Below are 25,182 nucleotides of genomic sequence, written 5' to 3' on the forward strand. Positions count from 1 at the left end.
TTATGTTGATTGATTCGAAGCCGATATGATCTGCATCTTTCACTCTAATTTGAAAACTACTTTTGTCGTCCACGCAACAGTAGGTTTACCATTAAAATATTTTTATATAATATGTACAACTTAAACATTTAAATCTATATGGCCAACAGTGATCGTTTGGCCAAGCGATTTATTGAAAAGCATGTATGTATATGCAGATAACTTGTTGATGTGCTATTAGGGTGTCAGCCATGGAGCGAGTGTTGTTCTTGTGATTAGTAGTGTGGTAGTGGCGTTCGTCGCTGGCCGTCGTCTCGCGTTTGTCACTGTTTGTTTCCCGCGATTGTTGTCAAAGGGGGTGTCAACTGTCAATCTTCAGGTTATATCGCGATGCCAACTCAATATGGCGAGGGTCGTGGCTGGGAAGGCGCAAATCACACCCCCCATCCCCATCCCCATCCCCATCCCCATCCTCATCCTCCAAACCCGGCAGCTTCAACACACCCCACCACTACTGCAGATCAACACGTCTTTGAGGTTCATCATTCCGTTCATGCTGAACTGTTCCATACATACTATATATTTCAGTGATTTCAACCGCTATAAATATAGCCATTATAAGTGAATCTTAATTAAGCGGTTTTCATCAAAAATTTCTTCCAGTACAAATTGCTGTTACAAAAACTATATTTTCAACCGTGAAGCTTATGTTATAATACATCACTGTGTGTATATGCAATGAATTATTATAGTACATATTTAATAGTCACTATTTTGTTATTAAATAATTTTTCATTATTTAAATTACTAAGAACATTCTAGCTCATCTTTTTTCAAACATGTTCATTTACCAATAGTTAAAAATACATTCTGGGCAAGTATGTAAATAAGATACGTCATAATTAGACGTAGTAACCCATCTGATGATAATACTGCTTTAAAATAACAGTACTTTAAATTTTTGATTTTTATGAATAAACCATTGTTTCATTTTCAGGAGGATGACAACGAAGAAGCTATTGAAAATCCGGCGGAAGTTCTTCAAGAATGTTTGGAGAAATTCACAACGTCTGATTACATTATGGAGCCGGGAATTTTCGCACAGTTGAAGAAATACTTCCAAGCTGGTGGAAATCCTGAGCAGGTCATTGAACAGCTGTCGCTTAACTACAGTGCCATAGCCCAAATGGCAAATTTGCTCGCCGAGTGGCTCATTTTAGGAGGTATGTTTCATTTCCAGTACAAATTGCAGCTACGAAGTGGCCGACGGTTAATTTCATGTTTGAATTTAGGTGTCAAAGTTACCGAAGTTCAAGCGATGGTCGAGAATCATTTGAAAGATATGATTTTGAAGACGTTCGATCCTAAAAAGGCTGATACTATATTCACGGAGGAGGGAGAGGTGAGTGTTCGAGCCGTCAGATCGTTTATTATATTTAAATACTGAAAAAAACTAACGTTTTCAGACACCTGCCTGGTTGACTGAAATGATCGAACATCCTACGTGGCGTTCGTTGATTTATCGACTCGCTGAAGAATATCCTGACTGCTTAATGTTAAATTTTACTATTAAGGTTTGTATGTACACAATTATAATCCAATCAAATAATTTTTGGTACTTGTATAGTAGTGAGGCTCCCGCTTCACGCTCAAAGACCAATTATTACGGCTTGAGGTTGTTTTTCTGCATAGCTGTATGATGATATTGTTACGTACACCACCGAGTAAGTGCAATCGGATTAGGCCGAGTAGAATCCCAGAGACTGGGTGACCGTTATAATTGGTTTCAAGGATTATCTCCAGATTAAGTGCATGTAAGCTAAACAATGGCCACTATTGGTCCTTTCTCGGAAGTGACCGATACTGTGGGACTGAGTGTCATGGGAATACATATCCGGGTACATGTCTAAATAATAGGGAAGTAACCGGACGTCAAAAATGCCCTGAGCGACCGATCCATTATAAGGCGGTACTTAGGCGATATCAAGACATTCTGGACGGAGCACTGCCGGTGCGTGTATCTCCTTAATCAGCAATAAATGCTGTGAAACGACTTTGGCCTTTTACTTGGATCCTCCACCCACCCCTACGCAACAATATCATGCTCTTAGGGGTTGCTCCAGGTTGTTTATTTGGAGCAAGTCGAATTGTGTCTTTGCCCACAATGTGTATGTGTTGTGCTAGTATAAACGAACCTTAAAGCGAAGCGTAATAATTAGCTTTTGAGACCCACTTGTTTAGACAAGGGCATTACAGTAAATGGCCAGTATTTTAATCAATTTTGATAAATTAAAAAAATAATCAGTATTCTATTATTAAATGTCAGTATAAATAACAAATGGACAGTATAAAAATCTGATGTACATTCACCAGAAGAAATAGCAATGCCTGTTGGATGGAATTGTCTATCAAGATCGTATAAGCCTTGTGTTGAAAAAGTAATACTGTCTAATAAGTAATACTACATAGTAATACCAACGAATAAGAAATACTAGCCATTTATCAAAATAAAACTTACCATTTAATATGAATACTGACCTTTTATTATTTATACTGACCAGTTGTATACTGGCCGTTTAATATAAATACTGGTCATTTAATATACATAAATACTGACTGACCTTTCATATTTAAATACTGAAAAAATATACTTACCAGTAAAATACAAGCCATAAACAAGTACCTAATTCTCTATACACATTAAATATTTCCTTCATCTTTATAGCTCATATCTGATGCTGGTTTCCAAGGAGAAATAACAAGTATATCAACGGCTGCGCAACAAATTGAAGTATTTTCAAGAGTATTAAAAACGGCTATTTCTGGATTTTTGCAAAGTACTGATGATTGGCAAACGAGTGTTCAGGAATGCGCCGTTAGTATTATATTTTTTTTTTTTTTTTAGATATTTACATATACACTTCATTGAATTCATTCTCAGTTTCGTCAGTTGGGGTTTGATATTCATATATGTGGTAGAGAATCCTGACGGATGACGCTGTTCAGGACCACGGTTAGGAAGCGGCGGTTGAGGTGAAGACCAAACACGTGCGTTTTCAGTCATGTTGTTTATTAGGACGATACGTGTGGAGGCTTAGTGACGAACCGCGCGGAGCACAGGTCCAACTGCGACTAACCATTATATCTCTGCCCCTTTTCATCCCCTTCTCACAATCAGTCGTAACATACTCTTTCTCAGCCATAGCCCATACATCAGCCTTTCGTTCAATTCCAACCCTACATATATGTATTATACAGTAACAGTCACATAAAACGCGTGATTTTACGATTTTAGAGAAATATAAATATTATCTCTTTATGTGTTGGGTTTTAAATGACAGCACATTCTAAATATGATTGTTTTCTAAAATTTGACTTCAGTTTCGTGTGAGTTTTCAATGTGCAAATATCAAAATTTAATATAAACAAATTAGTATAAAAAAGCACACTCAATTATCATTGAAGAAAAACCAAAGTTCCGGGCATTCATTGTGGTCAATTTATACTCGAGTGGGATGTTCTCCATCGACTGTGTCAAGATTACTTAAAACTAAAAATAAATTTGGAACATTAACTCATAATAAAGGAACTGCACTGAAAAAGTGTACATCTGAAAAGTAATATCGCCCAAAAACCATTTTTTTAACGGGAGATATTTAAAACTGCTCTAGAAATAAGAAAAGATATATTAGATTAATTTTCTATTGAAATCAGTGATTCAACAATTAAAAGGCAACTCAGAGAAGCTAGAATTTACGCTCGGAGGCCGGCAAAAAACCACTCCTTGATGAAAAAATGAAAATAATCTGATTGGAATAACTGGAATTACACAAAAAAAGCTGCGGCGAAATATTAATTTCTTCGTTATAATTTGAAAATGATAATAATAAAATCAATAATGTATAAACAAGCTGATGTTTTCATTTAAAATTATACTTCAACTGTGGTCGTATAATCTGCATGCTATTAAAATTGTTCCCAGTTCATTTTTTGTGACCTTTTTTTCATCTATTGGTGTTAAAATAATGTAATCTACCATTTTAACACTGAAATTTCATGCAAAATCGCGTTTTTCGTGTTACATTTTATGTGACCGATGCTGTATTATTGTATTATTGAAATTACAAATACATATGCTAATTAGGATCCTGATTTTAACACATCGAATGCTTTAATGAATTGTAGATGAGTCATAGTTTCTTTTAAAAGCATTTTCAGCATTTGTATGCTATTTTTTTTCACGGTGTGAAGAGGCGATTAGCAGAGAGCAGTTTGGGTTCAGACAAGGCTTGGGTACCCGAGAGGCCCTTTTCTGTATGAAAACACTACTCCAAAGATGCAGAGAAGTCCGCAAACCTGTGTACATCTGCTTTATAGACTTTGAAAAGGCCTTTGACCCTGTCCAACACGCTCGCCTGATAGAAACATTAAAAAATATTGGCCTGGATGACAGAGATGTCATATTGCTACGAAATATTTATTGGAATCAGACTGCAGTAGTACGTGTCGATGATCAATTCACTGATGAGATTCCTATAGAACATCCTATCACCTACTCTTTTTAACACCTACACCGAATCCATCTTCCACGATGCTCTCCAAGAAGCGGAGGGCATCAAGGTGGGCGGCGAGACGATCACCAATATAAGATATGCTGATGACACGGCACTAGTCGCTGAAAATTTAGCAGACCTGCAAAGATCTCTAGACCGTGTACATCAAGAAAGCAATCGAAGAGGTCTGCGCATAAATCTAAAGAAGACAAAATTTATGATAGTAGATAGAATGCAAACAGACACCGGGAATCTAACCTTGGATGGAGAGGTGATAGAAAGAGTAAAAAGATTCAAATACCTGGGTACCTCGCTGAATGAAGAGATGGACCCAGATGAAGATCTAAGAATCCGCATCGAGATGGCTAGAACAGCATTTGTAAAAATGAAGGCGGCGCTTACAAACAAGCATCTCAATCTTCATACGCAGTTGTGATTCGCGAAGAGCTACGTCTGGACAGTATTACTTCACGGATGTGAGACGTGGACCAAGATGATCAGCCGCATTGAAGCTTTTGAGATGTGGGTCTATAGGCGTATGCTGAAGATTCCGTGGACCAAAAAGATATCAAACGAAGCTGTCCTTGGCATGATGGGGAGAGGCAGGGAACTTGTTTCTGTCATCAAGCGGAGAAAGATGGAGTACCTCGGACACATGATACGGGGTCCAAAATACGAATTTCTCCGTTTGATAACCATGGGGGAAAATAGAAGGAAAAAAATGGATTGGCAGGAAAAAGTTATCTTGGCTTCGAAACATGCGCATGTGGACCGATATGAGCGCCGAAGAGCTGTTCCGAGCCGCTGAAGACCGATGCGGATATATTCAAATAATCGACGAGGTGGTCGCCAACGTCCGGATGCGGACAAGGCATTAACAAGAAGAAGATGCTATTTTTTATTTGTTATTTAATTGTTTTCTTGCTATGGTGGTCACCTACAGTGTAAACTGAGAATTTTACAGGATTATGTTAAAGCTTTTATAACATATATGTAGGTTGCAAGTCATATACATTTATAGATCGTGTGTATGTAATTACGCCATAGTGCGTGTCACAATTCAATGTCTTCTGTAATAAATGCAGTTTATTTAAAAAAATCATAGCTTATGCACGTTTTGTTCCAGAAAATGGTGTGTCATGGACAACATACGTATGTGTATAGTCAAGTTTTAATACACATTTTAGCTCAGGAGCCACGAGGAGGTGCAATAATGAAGCGACTCTCGCAAGAAATAACACGTTGTGCACAACAGAGGTATGTGGTTTTAAATTGATTTGACTTTTTACTTTATCTATGTACGTAGTAACAATAGATGAAGTTTTGTGATCATCCGAAAATTCGAACTCTGAGATTTTTACTGATTCGAACTCAGAATCGATCACTGATCACGTTTTCATGATCTAGAAAAAATGTTAGTGTATTTTTTGAACACCGTTCGTCCTATCGAACTGAAACTTAGTATCGGTTACTGAAATTCTTATCGATACGACGTTAATTTTTTTTTAATTTTTAAGTTGACCGAAAATTGTACCCCCCTTTTTTTAAGTTTTTGAATTCAACTATCTCCCAATCCGCTAACTAAATCGGACTGAATTTTTTTTATATGTAATAGAAATTATAAATTTTATAACCTAATATTTTTATCTGAACCGGAAGTAGTACTTTTACTCTAGAGAATCGAGGTTTTTTATGTTTTTCTTAGAAACCTTTTAGTTTCTTGAACTGAAATTTCATATCTAGATGTTTTAACTTAATACCAAGTTGCATATAAAATTTGGTGAGCACCCGTCAACCCGAAGTGGCAGTTTACTCTTGTTCGATTTTTCTTCCACTACTCTTTTCGACACCTTAAACATGTGTGCTCTTCACGAAAAAATTCAAGTATAATCCTTGCATCAATGTGATGAAAATAAAAAATCACAATTTAATAAACCGGAAGTGAGATTTTTTCCTCTTACAAAAGTCGAAAATGTTGTGACCACGATTCATTCCACAACCCTGAACGTATCAAGCTGAAAATTTATATCTGTATTCTTTATGTACTAACGTAGAGCTGATAAGGTTATGGTCACAATTCGTAAACCGAACATAGTATTTTTTTTAAAACAATATTTCATTATTTTATTTTGATCTTTTGAATTATTTTTATTTTCTTGATATTTAATGTGTATAATAATTAGTGATTTTAAGTAATAAAAAAAATTCTAACAAAATCCGACAACCGGAAGTAGAACTTTTGTCTTGTGTAAGATTCCTTTACATTTGTATTGAAAATGTTCTCATAGCCAGTTCGTGTGAATGTGTTTCATTATCAAATTTTGTTCTTTATATTCCTCAAATATATATTATAGATAGATAAAATCGTGGATTGATCACATCCGTATTTTTGTTCAAAATTATATTTTATCATTTTAGTCATCATGACGTTACTCCGATTACGATGGCGTTGAACGGAGCCGCAGCCTTTCCGCAAGCGTGTGAAGCCTTAAGTTCGATGCTCTCCAGAAACGCTTTGAATCCAGCCGACATATCGGTTCTATACCGGAACTATAATCTACAAGAACCGCCTCCGATTGATCTCATTAGAACACCTCAATTTTTAGGTAAGTAAATACACAATGTGTATTCCAACTGAGGCACGCTTTGTACGAACCGAAATCTTACACTTTTAGAATTGCTCGTCGATTCGCTGTTCAAACCCGGAGTCAAGTTAAACCCCGAGCACAAGCCGAAGTATATGTATCTCCTCGCATTCGCCGCCAGCGTTTCCGAAACGTCCAACAGAAAAGGACCCGTTAAAAGAACGATCAACAAAGACGAGTTAAAGTCGACGATACAGGCCATCGAGAAGGTCCACACTATATGTAACATTGAAAAAGGCTCGACCGAACTGACGGCTGAAGTCAACACGCTGTATACTTGCATCAAGTTAGTACAAACGAGCGCCGTCGGTCGTCAGATGTGGTGTTGACGGTATTTTTTGTAATTTTTTACTGTGCAGGATTCCCGTGGTCGGTGTGGGCATCATCAGGTGGGTCGAGTGCACCGTTACAGAGGCGTCGTACTTCAAACTGTGCACGGAACATTGTCCGATTCATTTGGCACTGTTGGACGAGGTCGCCAGCTGTCATCCGCTGCTCCATCACAAGTTGCTCAAACTGCTGATTCAATTGTTCGAAACGCCGCAAGAAGAGTTGGAAATTTTAGTACAAGTATGCACAACATGACAGTTTTAAATATCAATTTTTATAGTAGGTATTATTACATATATATATAAACGGACGCGATGTATGTTTATGGGTATGTATGTGGCACACGCGTCGACAAGTATGGACATTTCAAAAAAACAAATTTTAGAATGCCAGGAGTATATATATGTATGTTGTGCCTAGAGATATTTAGTATCTAAGCCCGCTTTAAAGGTCAAGGAATTTGACCCTTAAAGCCCTCAACATGAGGCCCCCCCCCCTCCCCAACGAATACAGTCTAAGAGAACGAGACGGTTGTTCATGAATATCGCACAAGAACAACCGCATATCACTGTTCTAATAAAAAAAACACACTGTACATAACCAAGTACAAAATAAACAACAAAGCATGAACACATAAAGCGCGCATGCATAGATATTTAGTATAATAAATACACGCGAACTATCAACGTGAAGTGGTCCACGTGGACTAAAACGTTTGACCAATTAGAGCAACGACGATACATTCTGACCAATGGGTGCATTTTAACCCTTTGAGTGCTGACGTCTATTCTGTTGAAAGCCCGCCACGCTGAAAATTTCGCCAAAATTTCCAACTAGAATTATTTAGAAATCCAATAGAAAGCAGGTAAAAAAAAAGTAGTTAATCCGAGCAGACCCTAGATAACTACCGCCGAGGATTTCAACTTTTGTAAAGGTGTGTTTAGACTCTCTAATATATCTTGCAACAATATGAAATAAAGGAAAGAAGTATATTAATGAATGTATTTTTCCGAAACTAGTTCCATCTTCTTCATTGTTAAAATGTAATGCTCACAATCTAAAATACTCAGCAGTTAGGGATTTCCATTCTGCTATGGTTATAAATTCAGAAATTCCGGTTTAAACGTTGTATAATAGTCTATAAATAGTCTTTATAAACGTTGACAAATAAATGACACGGATTACACGACCCATGTTCAATGCAGTTTTTATTAATGGTACTTGGAAAGGCTTAGCGGGTAGTATTCTTGTTAACTTTGTACATGCTCAAAATACAACGCCTATCGGCGTTTTTCAGGCTCATGGACTTGTTGGCAAAGCGCCGATCGGCGTTGGTCAGCATTCAAAGGGTTAAGCATCTATTATAGGGATGTGGCGTGACGAACTATCGTGTCAAGGTGAAGTGGAGCGTCTCCATGTGCTCCTGATATTGAGCCCTTGACTTGGAACGGGTGATGTCAGTGTCAGATGCGCTACACGGAAGCGTACACACATCCATGAAGGCACACCCACACACATTCATTCATCATTTTGATCGTCGAGCGTGTAATGCGCGCACTCAATATTTTACTATTAATACGTGCGCGTATCTATAAATTACCTTACATTATATTTATTTATTTTATAATATACATACATACCAATTAAACCCCAATGCGTTTTCCTGGCCAATTACAAACAATGCAGCATTTTTTATTAAAAGTCGCTGAATTACGAAAATTAACGAGACATCTATGAATTTTAACTTGTGGTGACATAGTAGGTAGGAAGGTTTTTAGCCAATTTAATCGAGGAACCGTTTCAACAATGAAATCAGAAAAATTGGCAAACTCTGATAGGAAACGATCGACCTGGAAACACAAATATCCAAGTCTGACCAGAAGCATTACAGATATACTCGGAATAAATTGTTTTTCAATCGAGGTCAACTCACGGGATCGAACCCGGCGCCTCTCAGTGCTAAGCAAAAGCCCACTCGTTGAAATCAACGGGCACAACACTAGTTATATATACTAAGCCCGCTTTAAAGGTCAAGGAATTCGACCCTTAAAGCCCTCAACATGAGGCCACCACCCCTCCAACGAATACAGTCTAATTATATATATAAATATTGTACTTTTGTAGCTGGAGTTGCGTAAGATGCTGTTGGATCGTATGGTGAATTTGCTTAGCCGAGGATGTGTCGTGCCCGTTCTGAAGTACATCAAAGACTGTTGGCAGAGGGACGATACCGATATATCGCTCATTCGGTATTTTGTAACAGAGGTGTGTAACTTTCGTTGTATTTGATTGATGTTATTATATGTATTTAAGAATGATTGTTTCTGGTTAGGTTCTCGACGCAATTGCTCCTCCGTATACCCAGGAGTTTGTTCAGTTGGTGTTGCCGATGGTTGAAAACGAAGAGATCACCGGCACGATGCGGGCTGAAGGCGAAAACGATCCCGTTTCGGAATTCATTGGTATGTTTATTTCTATGGATACATTTTGCTTTGAAATTGTCGTACGTTGTGTAATTCACGGTTTTTTTTATTTTTTGTTACAGTTCATTGTAAAGCGAGATATACTACAATCTAATTGTTTTTCATATATAAATTGAATGTAGTTTCGCCCATGGAAACGAACGAAACAAAGCCAACTTGTAAAATTTAGTTATAGTGTTGTTTTCTATCGTTAAATTTTGTAAGTTTGCTTTTAAACGTGTGCATATTCAGATTATTTATATGGGTTGGTTTCATTGGGTAAATCTACATCTATTATTATATTTTTCTGTACATATTTTTCGAATGAATTAAAAAAAAGTGAAAAGACATCGACCCGTTTGTGACTTTCAATCGTCAAATACCACCTTTGATTTTGTTTTGGAGACATTGAGATGGTTCTTCAGCATCACTGTTTTATTTTATTTTTAACATATTAGGCACAGCGACATTACAGAGACCTATAGGCCAGTCATACATACGTAACATCATAATAATAATAATTGATAAAATCAACCACTGGCAGGTCAATTTCACCAACAACCTGGTTGAGCAGATATATTGGATATATTCTATGGTACTGTCCTACATTTTAATCTGAAAGTATGTATAGATGACAAAATGCAAGGGTGCAAAAAAAAAAAAATCGCCAAGAATTCAATCACGACTCAATTCATTTTATTACAAACAAAAACCAAACGTACATGGTTTGAAATCCACATTTCATATACACACTACATTGTTTAATCAGATTTTAATTATGCCACGTAAACGCTAAAATACACATTTCACACGGGCTGTGCCAACAGATACAATTAATAATCACTTAGTATTTAGTTTGGCTAAGAATTAAGATTCTATCGAAAGAGATTTAAATTAAACATTATGTGGGTCACTTCTTGCAGAAGCTAATCGAGTATAGTGTTTACATTAAATACTTAAATAAATAAATATTCATATACAATATTTATTGCTTCACGGCAGGTTCGACGACTGCAGCCGGAGTTGATTGAGGTTCCAGACTGACAGTGGACGTGTCTAACGCTGTAGTCTCTGCAGCAGCTGCACTGTCGTTCAATTCCGACTTTTTGTCAGATTTTCTGAAGCGGTCATACCTAAAATATAGTAAATCAATTCCACTACTGTATTGAGAGTAAAATTATATAAGCTAATACACCAATCCTTCTGTACAAGTTAGAAAATGTTTCATTTCCATGTCTGTAGAACGACGGATTGGAGTATGAGCGTTAGAGACAACAGTGACATGCATTTTATACCTTCCAATATTGGAATCTTCCTCGTCATCGCTATATTTGTCAGGCTGGCTGACGTCGCGTAGTAAGTCTCCGATTTCTTTGTCGACATCGTCCGCCCATTTATCGTCGCCTTCCGTCTCCTCGTCAATTGTCACATTAGCACCGCCGTTTTCTTTCGGTACAGTTTGAGGTGCTTTTGCAGCTGTAGCACTCGCTTCACCGCTAGTATTTGCATCAGTACTTGTTGCTTCTTTTTGAACTTCTATTGATGAAACAAAAACATTCATGTATAAGATTACTTTAATCATCATTTACATCAAAACTCGTTGTATTATTTGTTTCCATACTTTCGAGCATGCACCATCACATAGTGAGTGTACTAATGAGCTGTAATTTTTACCTTGAACGCCTTCTTTAGCCTGCTGGTAGTTGCGGTGTATGCGTTCAGCTTGGCGACGCAATGTTCGATCGTCTCTGAAGCGCACATACCGACTGAGATGATTTCGCTGGCGACAGTGAAACCGTAACACAATCTGATCTTCGCCCCTTGGCAAGTATGTCTTGCAAAGTTCGCAATAGAAGACCTGAAAAATGAATTACTTATAATCACCAACTCGAGTAAATTATTTGTGTTTAAGTTTGGACCATTGTGACAATGTACAATGGTCGAAAATATATAATCATACATAAAATAGCAAAAGTTCAAACAATAATATAAGTCGTCACAAAACATAAGATTTAAATATAAGGAGAAAAGTTGGGAATGACTTGCATGGACAGTCAGCACCAAAATACATACATATGTACAAGAACTAGCCATGAATACAAAACATCCCCATGTAGCCCGAATGGAAGAGAGAATATAAAATTTCATTCATACATCACATAAAATTATGAGCGCAGGCTGCCAGACAAATCATGATAATTTGACTTGAATTAAATTACATATATCAGGGCTGTGGAGTCAGAGTCGGATTCGTAAAAAAATCAACTGACCCAAGACTTTTATTACATACCTCTTATACAGTTCACATGGTTTTCGTGTAAGTGGTAATTTTTTATATCTCTTATTATTGTCTTTGATTAACTAAAATCTTCAATTTTGTTGGAAATAAATCCACCAATAAATTTAAATTCAATTTCTTTATGAAAATTATCAATTTAATTTACATTATAAATAAAATCGTTGAATTGCCCCATTTTGTCTCGTACTTCGTTATTTGAATAAATGATTTCATACACATACAATATGAATGTATTTAAATTTTATTTATACCTATTTCATTACCAATAATTCAATAAATTGGGTTACATATCAATTTTTGAGGTCTGGGTCACTGCAAAGTGACTTGACGGGTAGTCGAAAGTTGGGTGGAGTCAACAAATCCCCCCCTCATCCCCCATAAGAGATTTGAAATATCTTTACCATGTAGGATTACATTATGATGAAATAGATGGATAACCGACCTACGACAACAACGAATTCGTTAAATCGTATATTCAGGAATACATGTTGATAGAAGAGATAAATAACCAACTAGTGAGATTTACGAATGAGTGCGAAGAGTATATCGAAAGGGTGCGTTAGAACGAGACAAAAACAAATAGTATTTACAACGCAATGCATTACTCGATTTCACAAAATGTTAATGGATTTTCGTTGTAAGCATATATAAATATATATAATCATACTAACTTCGACTTTTTTAACATGCTCACATCCGACGTTTATTTCAACCTTGGGTTTCTCGGTACCGTCTTCGTTCTTTTTCTCACCCGCACTATCATCATCTTCCACCTCTGAAAGAAAACGAAACAAATATAAACAATGAATAGAATCATTGCATAAAAATCACCAATATATTATAATAATTACCGTCTACATCTCCTACTGAATCCAACGTCATAAAATTATCCAAATCTACATCCATTCCTTCGTCGCCACTCTGATTCTCAGACGGCTTCGCACTCTTCGACGTCTTTATATCAACACGAGCTTTATTCTATATATACACAAAAAAAACAACAACAAACAATTGATACACAATTCAATCGCAATATATTATACGTGACATTTAATATTATACCTTGATATGATCCAACGAGCATATGTGATGCTCATACAGCATGGGCGAACGCAGTGCGACTTTGCATATCCTACAGTACGGTGTGAGGAATTTTTTAATGTTCCGATGACACTCGGATCGGTTATGCTCCTGGCGAGAGGTGCGATGGTTCAGCTTGCACAGCTGGCAGAATAGAGCGGAGTCGGTCAATTCGACGGAGCCGCTGTCTTCGAGTACCCTTTGAGCGTTACGCTGAACGATGCGCATTCGTTGCAGCATGAATTTTAGCTTGGAAGCGACGTCGTCCATAACGTGTCGGTGCTTATACGATTGCAAATGCCTCGCGTAAAGCTGTAAATATCCGTATTTAATATCACAATATAATATGGCAACTAATTATTTGGTTAGTTTTTAATTCCAAAAGTGCTCGGTAAAAAAATTAAAATTTATCAGTAAATTATTCATTTTTGTTCAGTAAATAAATCCATTTTGATCAGTATTTTATTTAAATACTGATTAAAAAGGATTTTCTATCAGTGAAATTATAATTTTTGAGTTGGTTGACAGCACGTCGCCCCGCTACTGTCCATTCCCACTCTCCTCATGGTCCACACACTGTATCCATCCATCCAAATACATTGTTGTAATATCTTTTTTTTTAAAGTTTTATTTCATCAATATTTTCACAAAAAAAAAAATACCTTGGCAGCCAACACTTATTTATTTAAGGGTCAGGTTTGGTTAGGTTATGTTAGGGTTGGTATTTATTCATGACAGTGAGACTGAACCGAACCTGGAGCGAGGGGGTTGAAAATGGAGGGGGGATATTATTAAAAAAATGTTGCTAAGTGGCAAAATTTATCAGGATTTTTAATACTAGGAGCTATAATGTGACACGGACGATGTTCTGGCTGTCAAAATGAAATGATCATTTTTAGATGATATTACTGAACATTTTATAATAATCATTGACCGTTTCATTTTATGATATGACATTTAGAATACTCACTGATAATTTCAAAATATTTACTGACAATTTTGTTGATCAAAAGCTGAATAAATTACTGATCAATTATATTATATACACGCCATATAATATTAGGTGTGTTGATATTTTGGAATACAAAACGAACAAATGTTCTAGTAGACGTAATATGTCATTCAATACCTTGAAGGTGATACATTTTTCACGACAGTGAGGGCACGTGAGACGTATGAAGGATCGACCGGTGACTTTAGATCTTGGTAATACTTCTTGTTCGTCGCCGGATGCAGCGTCGACGGCCTCTTTATCGGTGGCTTCTTCGTCAGCTTCGCCTTCCTGTTGTTCGCAAGTGCAACATTGTGCGTCATGGATATTGTTGTATGAATAGATAATTTGCTACTTTAAATAATGCTACCTTAACGACGGGTGATTTGGGAGCGGCTTCCTGAGGTTCTTCTTGAACCTCGGTTTTCTCTTCGGTCGGCCAACTCTCTTCCATCTCAACCTCGCTGGATGTGGCGGAACCACGTTTGGCCTTCAGTACACTAACAATTCAAAATCGTTCTTTTAATATCGCCCGTTCGCTTTATATACAGACACGTCAATCTCATATTTCTACTCATGGTGTCAATTTCATTTTTGCTCAAGCAAAGCATACTGCGGTAAACTCTGACGGATATTATATCATACAATGTGGAAAATTAATAACGGGGTTTAATTACCTTCGCACTTTGGGCTGTTTACGGATCTGATAGAGGGAGCGCGGGTGTATGAGCGACGATTTGTGAGGGTATGCTCTCAGCCGGGACGTGCCGCGGAAGGTTCCTCTGGTGGAGCGCATCGGCCGGCCTCGGAACGAGCGGCGTATCGGAGCGCTATTTCTCACGCCCCTCGAGATACGGGGGCGTATTCCTGGCGGGCTGCGCGGCGATGACATAGTCGTATTTTTGCGATAGCTATTGTCTCTGCTCGGCGAACGCCTTTGCTCGACAAAGCCTCTTCGCTCGTTTGAATAAGAGTCGCGACGGCTGCCGTAGTGATTGCCTTCATGACTTCGCCTTGGCCCAGCTGATTCCTGAATACAATTCAATAATCTACTACAGCAATTCCCTTGTGTGCCAAGTTATCTGTTTCGTCAACATCGGTTTTTTTTTCTCCTTCGAACAATCTCATCAATACATGTAGTAATATTTTGTATTACTCTATATTTCGTTAAACCAAAAATTTTAAAAGTCTCCACAGAAGCGTTCCAGGCAAAGATATATAAATGATATCTAGAGAAGATTTAAATCTATATATAGAAAATAAAATTTTACATGTGGCTGTTTTCTAATCTTTGATTAAAAATCAAAATCTATGAGTTGTTTTTTTTATTTATGAAGCAAAATAAAATTCTTCTCTTTAAAATCGTATCAAGGCATAAACGAACATACGTTTGAAAATCGTTAATTATATCAGAATAAGTTCTTCATCATTCTAAGATATTTATATTCCATTGTGAGTGTATTAATATTCCCGTCATAAATCCGTCAAAGCATCTCTATAATGCGTCCAATACTTAAGTTGGAGAATTTTCTATTCAAAGGAGTCTTTGCTGCACATATATCAGAACGAAATTGTCATTTAGTGTGTGAGCAACGTATTAGTTAGTATACAGAAGTTTGTGACTTTCATCCAAATCAAATATGAAAGCAACAAAACAATTTGCAAACGAGAATATTCTCTAGAGTGCACAGTCTGGTTTTTTTTTTTTGTCATTGGCACCAACAAATTGGCAAGTCAAAAGATGTTGGGTTTACAAGATAAGACCAACGGATATTATGTTTTTCAACAGGTCCTTGGATTTTGCTGGGAATAATAAAACAAAAAAATACATTCAGTTTGGTTACGACAATGTGGAAATCTAGTTCGAATAAAAAAATAAAATAATACAGAACATCTATACAGATTAGCATAACCAGGAATATAAACGATCAATAACATTTCTGATGACCCACTTTTTTTTTTTTTAGCTGTAAAAGCCATTGTAATGACAAAATTTTGAATTAAATCTTAACACATCAAATATAGCACAGTTTCAAAATACCACATAGATAAAAATAGTGTACACAATTTCAGATATATGTCTATATAAGACATTCACCATAAGCGAGAAGAGCCGACAAACCAAACATAATTTAATTTAAACAAATAAAAAACAAAAGATTATTCAAGAATGAAAATCAGTTAAATTGAATAATTTTGTAAGGAAATTTAGCACCAAATTCAGTGTACAATTTAACATAAGCAAAGAAAGCACACAGATAGTAAACGTACACATGACAAACATATATATGAAATAGAAAAGTATGACATGCACAAATCTCCACAGCGTAATATTTTTAATTCTGTAATACTTTGAAAAATATCTACCTCTAAGCGCATTCGCTTCCTATCGGGAGACATTCGACCCAAGTGCTCTCGAGAACCGTAGTTCCCCGGACCATCCTGAAACATAATCTCAAATATAGAACAATGCATACTACAAAAGAGACACCCACACAATATATGCACACAACGTCGATCCTCACCGATCTGTACGGTCTCTTGAAACCCATGTCGTCAGATCTATCATTCCTACCGGACGCGTATCTTTCGCCCCCGCCTCCCCCGGCAGAGTTGTATTTGTCTCCGGTGTAGGCATAGCCACCTCGTCCGCCGCGATCGCTGTAAGGTCCACGGCCGCCGCCGCCCCCTCTGTAAGTGGAGCCACCCCTGTACGAAGTGTAGCCACCTCCTCGGGTGCCGTATCCACCACGAGATCCATACCCTCTCCCGCGTGAAGACATCGTCCAATCAATCTGAAAATATCAATAGGGCAAAATTAAACAATGCACGGGACATTTCACATTCGTTCACTTGCTTATTATAATCATCCGGATATCAAATATTCAGTTGTAATATATTTCATTGGCGTTTTAAGTGTACATATTCGAATACATACAATTCAACTATAGTCGAACCGACCTAAAAGACTCCTCATCTCCGTCGGTAGAATTTGACTTTTATTTTTTAATTTAATTTAGGTAAAAACAGTCACATGCGATTATTTAATAAACACATATAAACAAACAGACCCAAATTACCATAATTTCAACAATCTTATGAAGTCGAAATTAAACAATATCTAATATATAATTTGGAAAGAGACTTTGTATATATGTATCCTTCGTTCGTCGTCGTCGTCCGTAGATCGGTGACGTCATCGAACACGTGATTCGATTTTTTTTTCGATCCATAGGCGCCGATTTGTTTTTTTCGATTCAAGGGATTCACCCCCGCGGGGGCGCAAGGCGAGTAGTTTCATGGGGCCCCGCCAGGGGCGCCACAAGGGGCGCAGCCCCGTGGGGCCCTGAAGGGGCCGCAGCCTTATGGGGCCCCGAAGGGGGCGCAGCTCTATGGGGCGCAGCCTTATGGGGCACCGCCTTATTGAGCTCAGCCGCATGGGGCTCCGTAAGGGGGGGCAGCCCCATGGGACCCCAAAGGGGGCGCAGTGTTATGGGGCGCCGCCTTATGGAGCTCAGCCGCATGGGGCCCCAAAGGGGGCGCAAAAAAAATTTTTTTGATTTAATTTTTTTTTGTTTTGATTTTTTTTTTCAATTTAAATTTTTTTTTTTTTTTAATTAAATGTTTACTATTAGCTTAGTCATGTTTAAGCGGTTTATATTATAAATACTGAGCGAAGCCGGGTAATACAGCTAGTACTTAATAACTATGAAATAACTAGTGAATAGCCCGATGAAACAATCCAGAACCGGAACCGTTATTTTCGTAGACTCTCATAGATAGTTTTCAATTATTTATTTTGTAATAATTTTCAATTCTTATAGTTAACGTTAACAAAATGTAAAATTTTCCGATTATACACAAACGGTCATGGACCTGTAAGGTTGAATATTATTATTACACGTAACAAATTAAGTACATATTCATATTCCAGCAGTTTGGCTTAATGGTAGCGTATATATTTAGCACCACTGAGGTCGAAGGTTCGAGTCCTCGTCAAACTGCTGGTTAGGTTTGGGGGTTTTGTGACTCCAAATCGATCGTTTCTCTATCATAGTTTGCCAATTTTATCTGATCATTGTTGAAACGGTTCCTGAAAATTGGTATTAGATCATTTCCTGTTGTCACAAAATCTGTGTGTATAATTTGTAAAAATTATGCACAGTAATCTGAAATCTATAGATATCTCTATAGACATCTCTATAATTTCATGTTTATTATATGTATAAAAATTGTAATAATAATTGTACACAAAAAATCTAAAAATAATCCATAGATGTCTCTATGATTATTATTTCTGTACTGATTAATTGTTATATGCTATGTATTCTGATTGTATATGTATTATTGTATTTCTGACCGTTATCGTACACTCGTCGCATTGGAGCGATCTGTAATGACGAGTTTATATTGATTGTAACAATAAAAATAAAATAAAAATAAAATATGATGTGTATTTACAACACATATCCTGGGCGAGGATATGGCGTGTGGCGCGGGCCCGTGAGCACAGCGCGTTTGGAATCAGAGGTCCGAGGCTCGATTCCCGGCGCCCGCCCGTAAATAAAATCAATTTTTTTCGAATATCGTCAAAATATAAATAATTTCAATTTAATTAAAAATATGTATTGAATTGTTTTATATGAAATATTTCATATTTAATTGTTGTTGATATTATTAATTTATTTATGGAACACGTATATCTCAATATATAATTTCGAAAGAGACTTTATATGTATGTATGTTACAAACCTCCTTTACGTTTCACAAAAAATTTGCCACTTATTTGGTTCGTAGAATCCGTGACATTCAATTTAATAAAAAAAAAACAAGTGAATATATTCAAATAAATTTAATCAAATGTTTACTATGTTTAAACGGTTTATATTACAAATACCGAGCGAAGCCGGGTAAAACAACTAGTGTTTTATAATTTTTTAGACAATGAAAGTAATTGTCAACGTCATGTTAAGCAAAACTTACAGTAATATCATTTAAGACCTTGCATTGAATTATATTGCAATAATATTATACAGTGAAATAAGAAATAGTTAAAAAAGAATACAGAAATTAATAATATTGCGTAGGGGTGGGTTTAGGATCCAAATAAAAGGTCAAAGTCGCTTCACAGCGTTCATCCAACGATTCAAGAGGTCCACCGCGTACTTTAGAATATTCTGATCTATTGTGTGCACCTCCTTATAAAGGACAAGTTGCCCACTACAGCTTCCCCGATCCATTCATGTATCTATTGTCTAGGCACGTAAAAGTCTACCGTGGCGAGTCTCATTGTTCTGTGAGACCTCGAGCGTATTCTTTGTTCGGGCACTTACTGAGTCCCGCTAGCCTAATCCGGGGTCTCTACTGTTCACCCACGAATGCACTCAGACGGTGGATACGCTCTATTACGTTTCCACTTTACAATTATATCAACAACTTCCTTCTTATATATTGTAACGTAGAAATTAGGTGAGTGGCACTCGTGGACCAATGGTTTACTAGCGCAGATCACCCGATCTCTTGTTCCCGCCAAAATGGCCTCTACGAATGAATGAGCCGTATGCAACGGCCAATGGGATCGTCTGACTCATCGACCAATAGTTGTTGAGCTCAAACGGGTATAAATATGAGCGTCGGAAACTATTCCGACCTGGAGCGCCGACAAGAGCAGACCAATAAACGACTTCTACAACCCTCCTGCGTCTTTCTTTCCGATCCTGGAAGCCCCCTCTGCACGTCCACGCAATAAAATAAAATTTTATTAATGTAAATATTTCAAAATACGAAACACGACCTCAAAACTCAACGAAAAATGCAATGCGAAACTGAAACGAAATGTAATTGGTCATTGAGAGTTGATTAATGCGATAGCACGTACATTCTACGAAAGTCTCATGCTTACTATATTATGTATTAGATGTATTATGAACATTTATAAGGATTGTAAATAGGTTTTTGAGCTCTTTTTTTTTCCTATTATGCTGTATATTATCATTCGAATAATGTAATACTACGATTACTAACCAAATTAAATTAAACTGTAAAATAGAAAATGATCAGTAGATCATTAGCTATTAAAATAGATATAAGATGTATTGTGAACATAATTTCGTAATAATAAAAAGCATGCCTACTATTTTGAATATAAATCGGTCCGACTATATTTAAAATATATTACAACTGAAAATACACTTCAAGTATAATATTAGTTGGTACCAGGTTAGACGGAATATATTTCAACTAGTCAATATATATATATATATTATAACTGGAAGATAAACTTCTGTAACATATACAGTCTTCCATAAAGTTCGAATGAAATTTTTTTCAAAATAAAATCAACATTCTATGAGATGCAAGCGATGATGTTCCGGTTATTATTTTATTTTACATTTTAAATCAAATTACACTTGAAATATTTTTCAACTGAAATAAAAAAGTACAATTACATTAATATATACAAGTTTTTTTCTTTTAAAATCGAACTCACGGCACTTACGATTGCGATTTACATACGTGGGAGTAAAAAATGCTTTCAAATATGTATATATTTTAATCGGGTGACGGCGTTATCGGTTTTCATACGATAATTTCAACTCGCTGTGCAAACATTTAAAGTACACACTGTGAAAGATTCGATTAACATAAAACCCAACTGAATCGACTGACTGTTATATATTAAACAATAATTTACGAACATGCATATACGTTGAATAAATAAATGATGTAATTTTATAAGTAATATGCGTATTGAAATGATTTCGAGCTCACAGACACGTCATACACGATTTGAATATAATCGCTTGTGTACACAAACGTCGATCGATCAAATGAACAATTAACGTAATTGCAAAATGGATGCGAACGATGCGGTGGTGTTATGAGCGGACTTTCATGCACGACGATGACGATGACGCATGCATTTGTCAAGAGTTGGAGTACAGAGGTGAGGTGAGGTGAGGTGAGGTGAGGTGAGGTGAGGTGGGGTGGGGTGGGGGTTGAGACGTATTGCATGCGAGATGTGATGCCAAGTGTCAAAAGTGAGGTTATGGTTGCGTCAATAATATCAATGAATGTATGAATGCGTCGCTACTCGTTTCGCAATAGGCGGGGGCTTACCTAGGTGGGCGAGTTGCGAATGCGGGCCGTTCGCTGTGGGCTGTGGGCTGTGGGCAATGGCTAGTGGGCTGTGGGCAGTTCGCGAGACGACAAATTCAAGCGAGATGTCCGCTGTCAGTTCGCATTCGCATTCCGAGAAGACGAAGAGCGAGCGAGCGATCGCGATCGACCGGCGAGCGTCGGACGCGCAACGCTCAATGCTACGATGAAGGACGCAGGATGCGGAAGCCAAAGCTACGCGCGGCTGCCAACCTATCATCAACTATCGACTCATTCGACTATTCCAAATTTCGTATTATCGAGGTTTCGTGTTTTTTTCTCGTTTTTAGCCCTTTGCCCACGGCAATAAATATAGCGAACATGCCCTGTACGCGGCACCTTTTTCGCGAATTTGGCAATCGAGTTTTCAACCTTTAATACAGATTTTAATATTTACTCAAGTAACTAGATATGTTAATTAACGGTAATTGGACTATTCGTCACAAAGACAATTTTTGCCATTAAAATCGTGAATACACAATATTTGGCACTCAAGTTCTCGTTAATATGATAGTTATTGTTAGAATGATGGACTTTTCGGCTGCCAGATGTTCCATTATAGAGATTTTAGTGACTTTGTGACGAGTAATTTGTGATCAGTTATCACCGAACCGTTAATTAACACATAAAGTATTATTTTAAACAATAAAATACATAATATTGTAGGCGGGGTACTGTGTGTTGACCGTATCCCAGCCTAACGAAACACTGTTGTGCTTGTTTTAATAAAGTTTTATTGTTTGTCTATGGTTGTACAAAGGTATTATATTTGGGCAAAAGTATGTCGTTCAGCGGTCTCTGGATATGGTAGAGTGTCGCTGGCTCGACATTCAGCTATGTTCTGGTCTCTGGATGCGGCAGTGTGTTGTTGGCTCGTCGTTCGGCTATGTTTAGAAGGTCTCTGGTTGCGGCAGTGCGTTGCTGGCTCGTTGTTCGGCTATGTTCGGAAGGTCTCTGGTTGCGGCAGTGTGTTGCTGGCTCGTTCGGCTATGTTCAGAAGGTCTCTGGATACGGCAGTGTGTTGCTGGCTCGTTCGGCTGGTTGATCTTCCAAGTCCGCGTAGTGTAGTGGTGGCGAGTCAGGAGCTGGATGTCGACTGGTCTGCTGCTGTGTGTCGACGCTTGCTGCTGTGGGTCGACTGGCGTTGTTTGGGTTGTACCTCCTTTTATAGTGTTTCTGGTATCGCCTGACCCATGGTGGTGGTTGTTGATGCGTAAGCGAGGAATGTGCTTTTGTCGAGGGGTAGAATTTTCTGGGATGATTGGCGCCGTTCCGCTCGATGTAGTTTAATGGCTGCGGTGTGCTTCGACCGTTTTGGTTCCGCTCGACTGGTAGGGGCGTTCCGCTTGAGTTTAGTTTAATGGCTGCAGGTGTGCTTCGACTGGTTTTGTTCCGCTCGAGTGTGAGGGGTGGAACTTTCTCGAAGGTTTTGGCACCGTTCCGCTTGAGTTTAGTATAATGGCTGCAGGTGTGCTTCGACTGATTTTGTTCCGCTCGAGTGTGAGGGGTGAAACTTTCTCGAAGGTTTTGGCACCGTTCCGCTTGAGTTTAGTGTAATGGCTGCAGGTGTGCTTCGACTGGTTTTGGGAATGTATTCTGCGTTGCAGTAAATGTTTTGATGAATGTGACGAGATTCCCACAACCTTTTTCGCGAATTTGGCAATCGAGTTTTCAACCTTTAATACAGATTTTAATATTTACTCAAATAACCAGATATGTTAATTAACGGTAATTGGACTATTCGTCACATTGGGGTGGTCACAAAGACAATTTTTGCCATGAAAATCGCGAATACACAATATTTGGCACTCAAGTTCTAGTTACTATGATAGTTATTGTTAGAATGATGGACTTTTCGGCTGCCAGATGTTCCGTTATAGAGATTTTAGTGACTTTGTGACGAGTAATTTGTGATCAGTTATCACCGAACCGTTAATTAACACGTAAAGTATTATTTTAAACAATAAAATACATAATATATCTCGTGGTTTTGGCTTAATTGTCAAATAATCATTCATCATACAATTGAGACCGGTCTCCGTGACGAGGTAGAATGTTAAATTACCGAAAACGCAAATATCGGAAGGCAAAGATCGAAAATCGAACAAGAGGAACAGGCTTTTCCTCCCGTATTAAGGTCTGTTCATACCTAGTCAGCACGTACCGACTTCAGCAGGTATCCGGCCGTACGAAAAGTATTCTTTGGTACATTTTGTATGGGTATATTCATACCGACCGTCACGTTTACGCCACGGCAGGCTTACAGCAGTACCCGACATTTCCTGTTCATACCTTACAGCAATATCCGTCAACGTATCGTATCCGTTTTTTTGGCCATCGTGGAAATATACACGTGAATTACGTGCCATGAGTCTGCCGCTTTGCTGTTTTGGACCAATTATCGATAGTGACAGTTGACAGCTGTTCAATCTTTCGACATGGTTTTGGCGCAAATATTTAAAAAAAAATTAAATTTTTTACAGAAATATTTAAAAAAATGTTGTCCATCATCCACAAGCTTCTTATACAGTATCCAAAACTCTCCTTCGGTTTTTCTATTTTTTAACATGGGATGCACATCAAAACGCCTCCGTGCTTTTTTATTGCCTTCTTGAGCTTCTTCTTCCAACAACAACGCGATTATACATCATTTTTCGTTCGATAAACGCCGAAACATTTTTGCTGACTTGTATTCTGACGCGTAGCTACGAATGCACGTGTATGCATTCATATTGCAAGTACTCGACAATACGACGTAAGCAATATTGCGCCGTATCGTCATGGCCTGTAATTGTAAGCCGATTTTGCCTTGCACTCGGCCAAATTGCTGTAAACGTGACGTGACCGCGACGTGTAGGTAGATATGAATAGAAATGTAATAAAATGACATATTTGAAACGGAGTCGTGCAGTGCTGAAGCCGTGCAGTGCTGTTAAGTATGAACAGACCTTTAATGTGCGCGCGCAAAATACGGGAGGAAAAGCATGTTCCTCTTGTTCCTGTTGTACCCTGCTCGCGTAAATTAAGTGAGTATGTACCGTTTACCATGCACCCTTTTTTTGATCTTTCGACTTAAGATCTTTCGATTTTCGATCTTTGCCTCCGATATTTGTGTTTTCTGTAATTTAACATTCTGTCTCGTCACGTAGACCCAATTGAGACGTATCGTCTCAATTGTATGAAGATGTGACGTCACATAAACGAGGTGTCAGTATGGTTCCACAAAAAACTGATTTTGACTGGTATATATTCATTTTAAGCAAATTGAATAGATGGCATTCAACTCTCAGTCTTACTTACTTACGTACTTACTTAAACAGCAGCTTACAGCAGCGTGGACTAGTGGTTAGCATATTATACATTCGAGCAGAGTGGTCACGGATTCGAGTCCCACTAGAATCCCGCTGCTGGCCAGACCTTGGTTTGTTACTCCAGGTCGATCTTTTCTTATCAGAGTTTGTCAAGTTTTCTGATTTTCATTGAAGCGGTTCGTGTTGTACGCGATAAAATATCATCACATGGGTGTTGGCATATTAAATTATTAAATAAAAAAAATTAAAAGAAATGTGTCAGACCTGTGTTCGATCCGCACGCGGTCGTTTTTTTTTTAAATACCTTTTTAAATATATTTAATTTAATTCTTTAATATGAAAAAAAACTGCCTGCTTGAGTGCCTACCTACATG

The 25,182-nt window shown here is 37.7% G+C and overlaps 2 protein-coding genes across 5 annotated transcripts; one reads left to right on the forward strand and one right to left on the reverse strand.

The window, feature by feature from the left end:
* Nucleotides 1-147: 147 nt before the first annotated feature.
* TH1 (negative elongation factor complex member TH1) lies at nt 148-10,322 on the forward strand. Its single transcript, XM_077433475.1, has 12 exons — nt 148-516; nt 977-1,202; nt 1,272-1,381; nt 1,446-1,553; nt 2,705-2,854; nt 5,659-5,789; nt 6,951-7,138; nt 7,208-7,463; nt 7,537-7,747; nt 9,632-9,772; nt 9,840-9,969; nt 10,053-10,322. The coding sequence occupies exons 1-12, from the start codon at nt 370-372 to the stop codon at nt 10,082-10,084; spliced, it is 1,830 nt and encodes a 609-aa protein (XP_077289601.1). The 5' UTR covers nt 148-369; the 3' UTR covers nt 10,085-10,322.
* On the reverse strand, nt 10,299-21,730 carry Ciz1 (Ciz1 zinc finger protein). 4 transcript variants are annotated; one of them, XM_077433454.1, is made up of 12 exons: nt 21,459-21,730; nt 16,865-17,134; nt 16,707-16,781; nt 15,017-15,369; nt 14,710-14,839; nt 14,478-14,630; nt 13,331-13,660; nt 13,120-13,246; nt 12,940-13,043; nt 11,644-11,827; nt 11,265-11,505; nt 10,299-11,102 (listed from the first exon to the last, which is right to left on the reverse strand). In XM_077433454.1, the coding sequence occupies exons 2-12, from the start codon at nt 17,120-17,122 to the stop codon at nt 10,955-10,957; spliced, it is 2,103 nt and encodes a 700-aa protein (XP_077289580.1). In that variant the 5' UTR covers nt 17,123-17,134; nt 21,459-21,730; the 3' UTR covers nt 10,299-10,954. The 4 variants fall into 4 exon arrangements, with proteins under 4 accessions (XP_077289580.1, XP_077289588.1, XP_077289597.1 ...); XM_077433462.1 differs by having other exon boundaries at nt 21,476-21,711; XM_077433471.1 differs by having other exon boundaries at nt 10,636-11,087; nt 21,459-21,711.
* Between the last annotated feature and the right edge of the window lie 3,452 nt (nt 21,731-25,182).

This window comes from Arctopsyche grandis, chromosome 1, assembly GCF_051622035.1.
Source record: "Arctopsyche grandis isolate Sample6627 chromosome 1, ASM5162203v2, whole genome shotgun sequence".
Lineage (NCBI taxonomy): Eukaryota > Metazoa > Arthropoda > Insecta > Trichoptera > Hydropsychidae > Arctopsyche > Arctopsyche grandis.

Excerpts from the sequence above, each read along its gene's own strand:
- TH1 (XM_077433475.1), top strand. The coding sequence starts at position 370 with ATGCCAACTCAATATGGCGAGGGTCGTGGCTGGGAAGGCGCAAATCAC. Across the intron at positions 517-976 it reads CAGATCAACACGTCTTTGAG|GAGGATGACAACGAAGAAGC; the intron begins GTTCATCATTCC and ends TTTCATTTTCAG. Across the intron at positions 1,554-2,704 it reads TGTTAAATTTTACTATTAAG|CTCATATCTGATGCTGGTTT; the intron begins GTTTGTATGTAC and ends TCATCTTTATAG.
- Ciz1 (XM_077433454.1), bottom strand. The coding sequence starts at position 17,122 with ATGTCTTCACGCGGGAGAGGGTATGGATCTCGTGGTGGATACGGCACC. Across the intron at positions 15,370-16,706 it reads GGAAGCGAATGCGCTTAGAG|GAATCAGCTGGGCCAAGGCG; the intron begins GTAGATATTTTT and ends AATTGTATTCAG. Across the intron at positions 14,631-14,709 it reads CCAAATCACCCGTCGTTAAG|GAAGGCGAAGCTGACGAAGA; the intron begins GTAGCATTATTT and ends TGCGAACAACAG.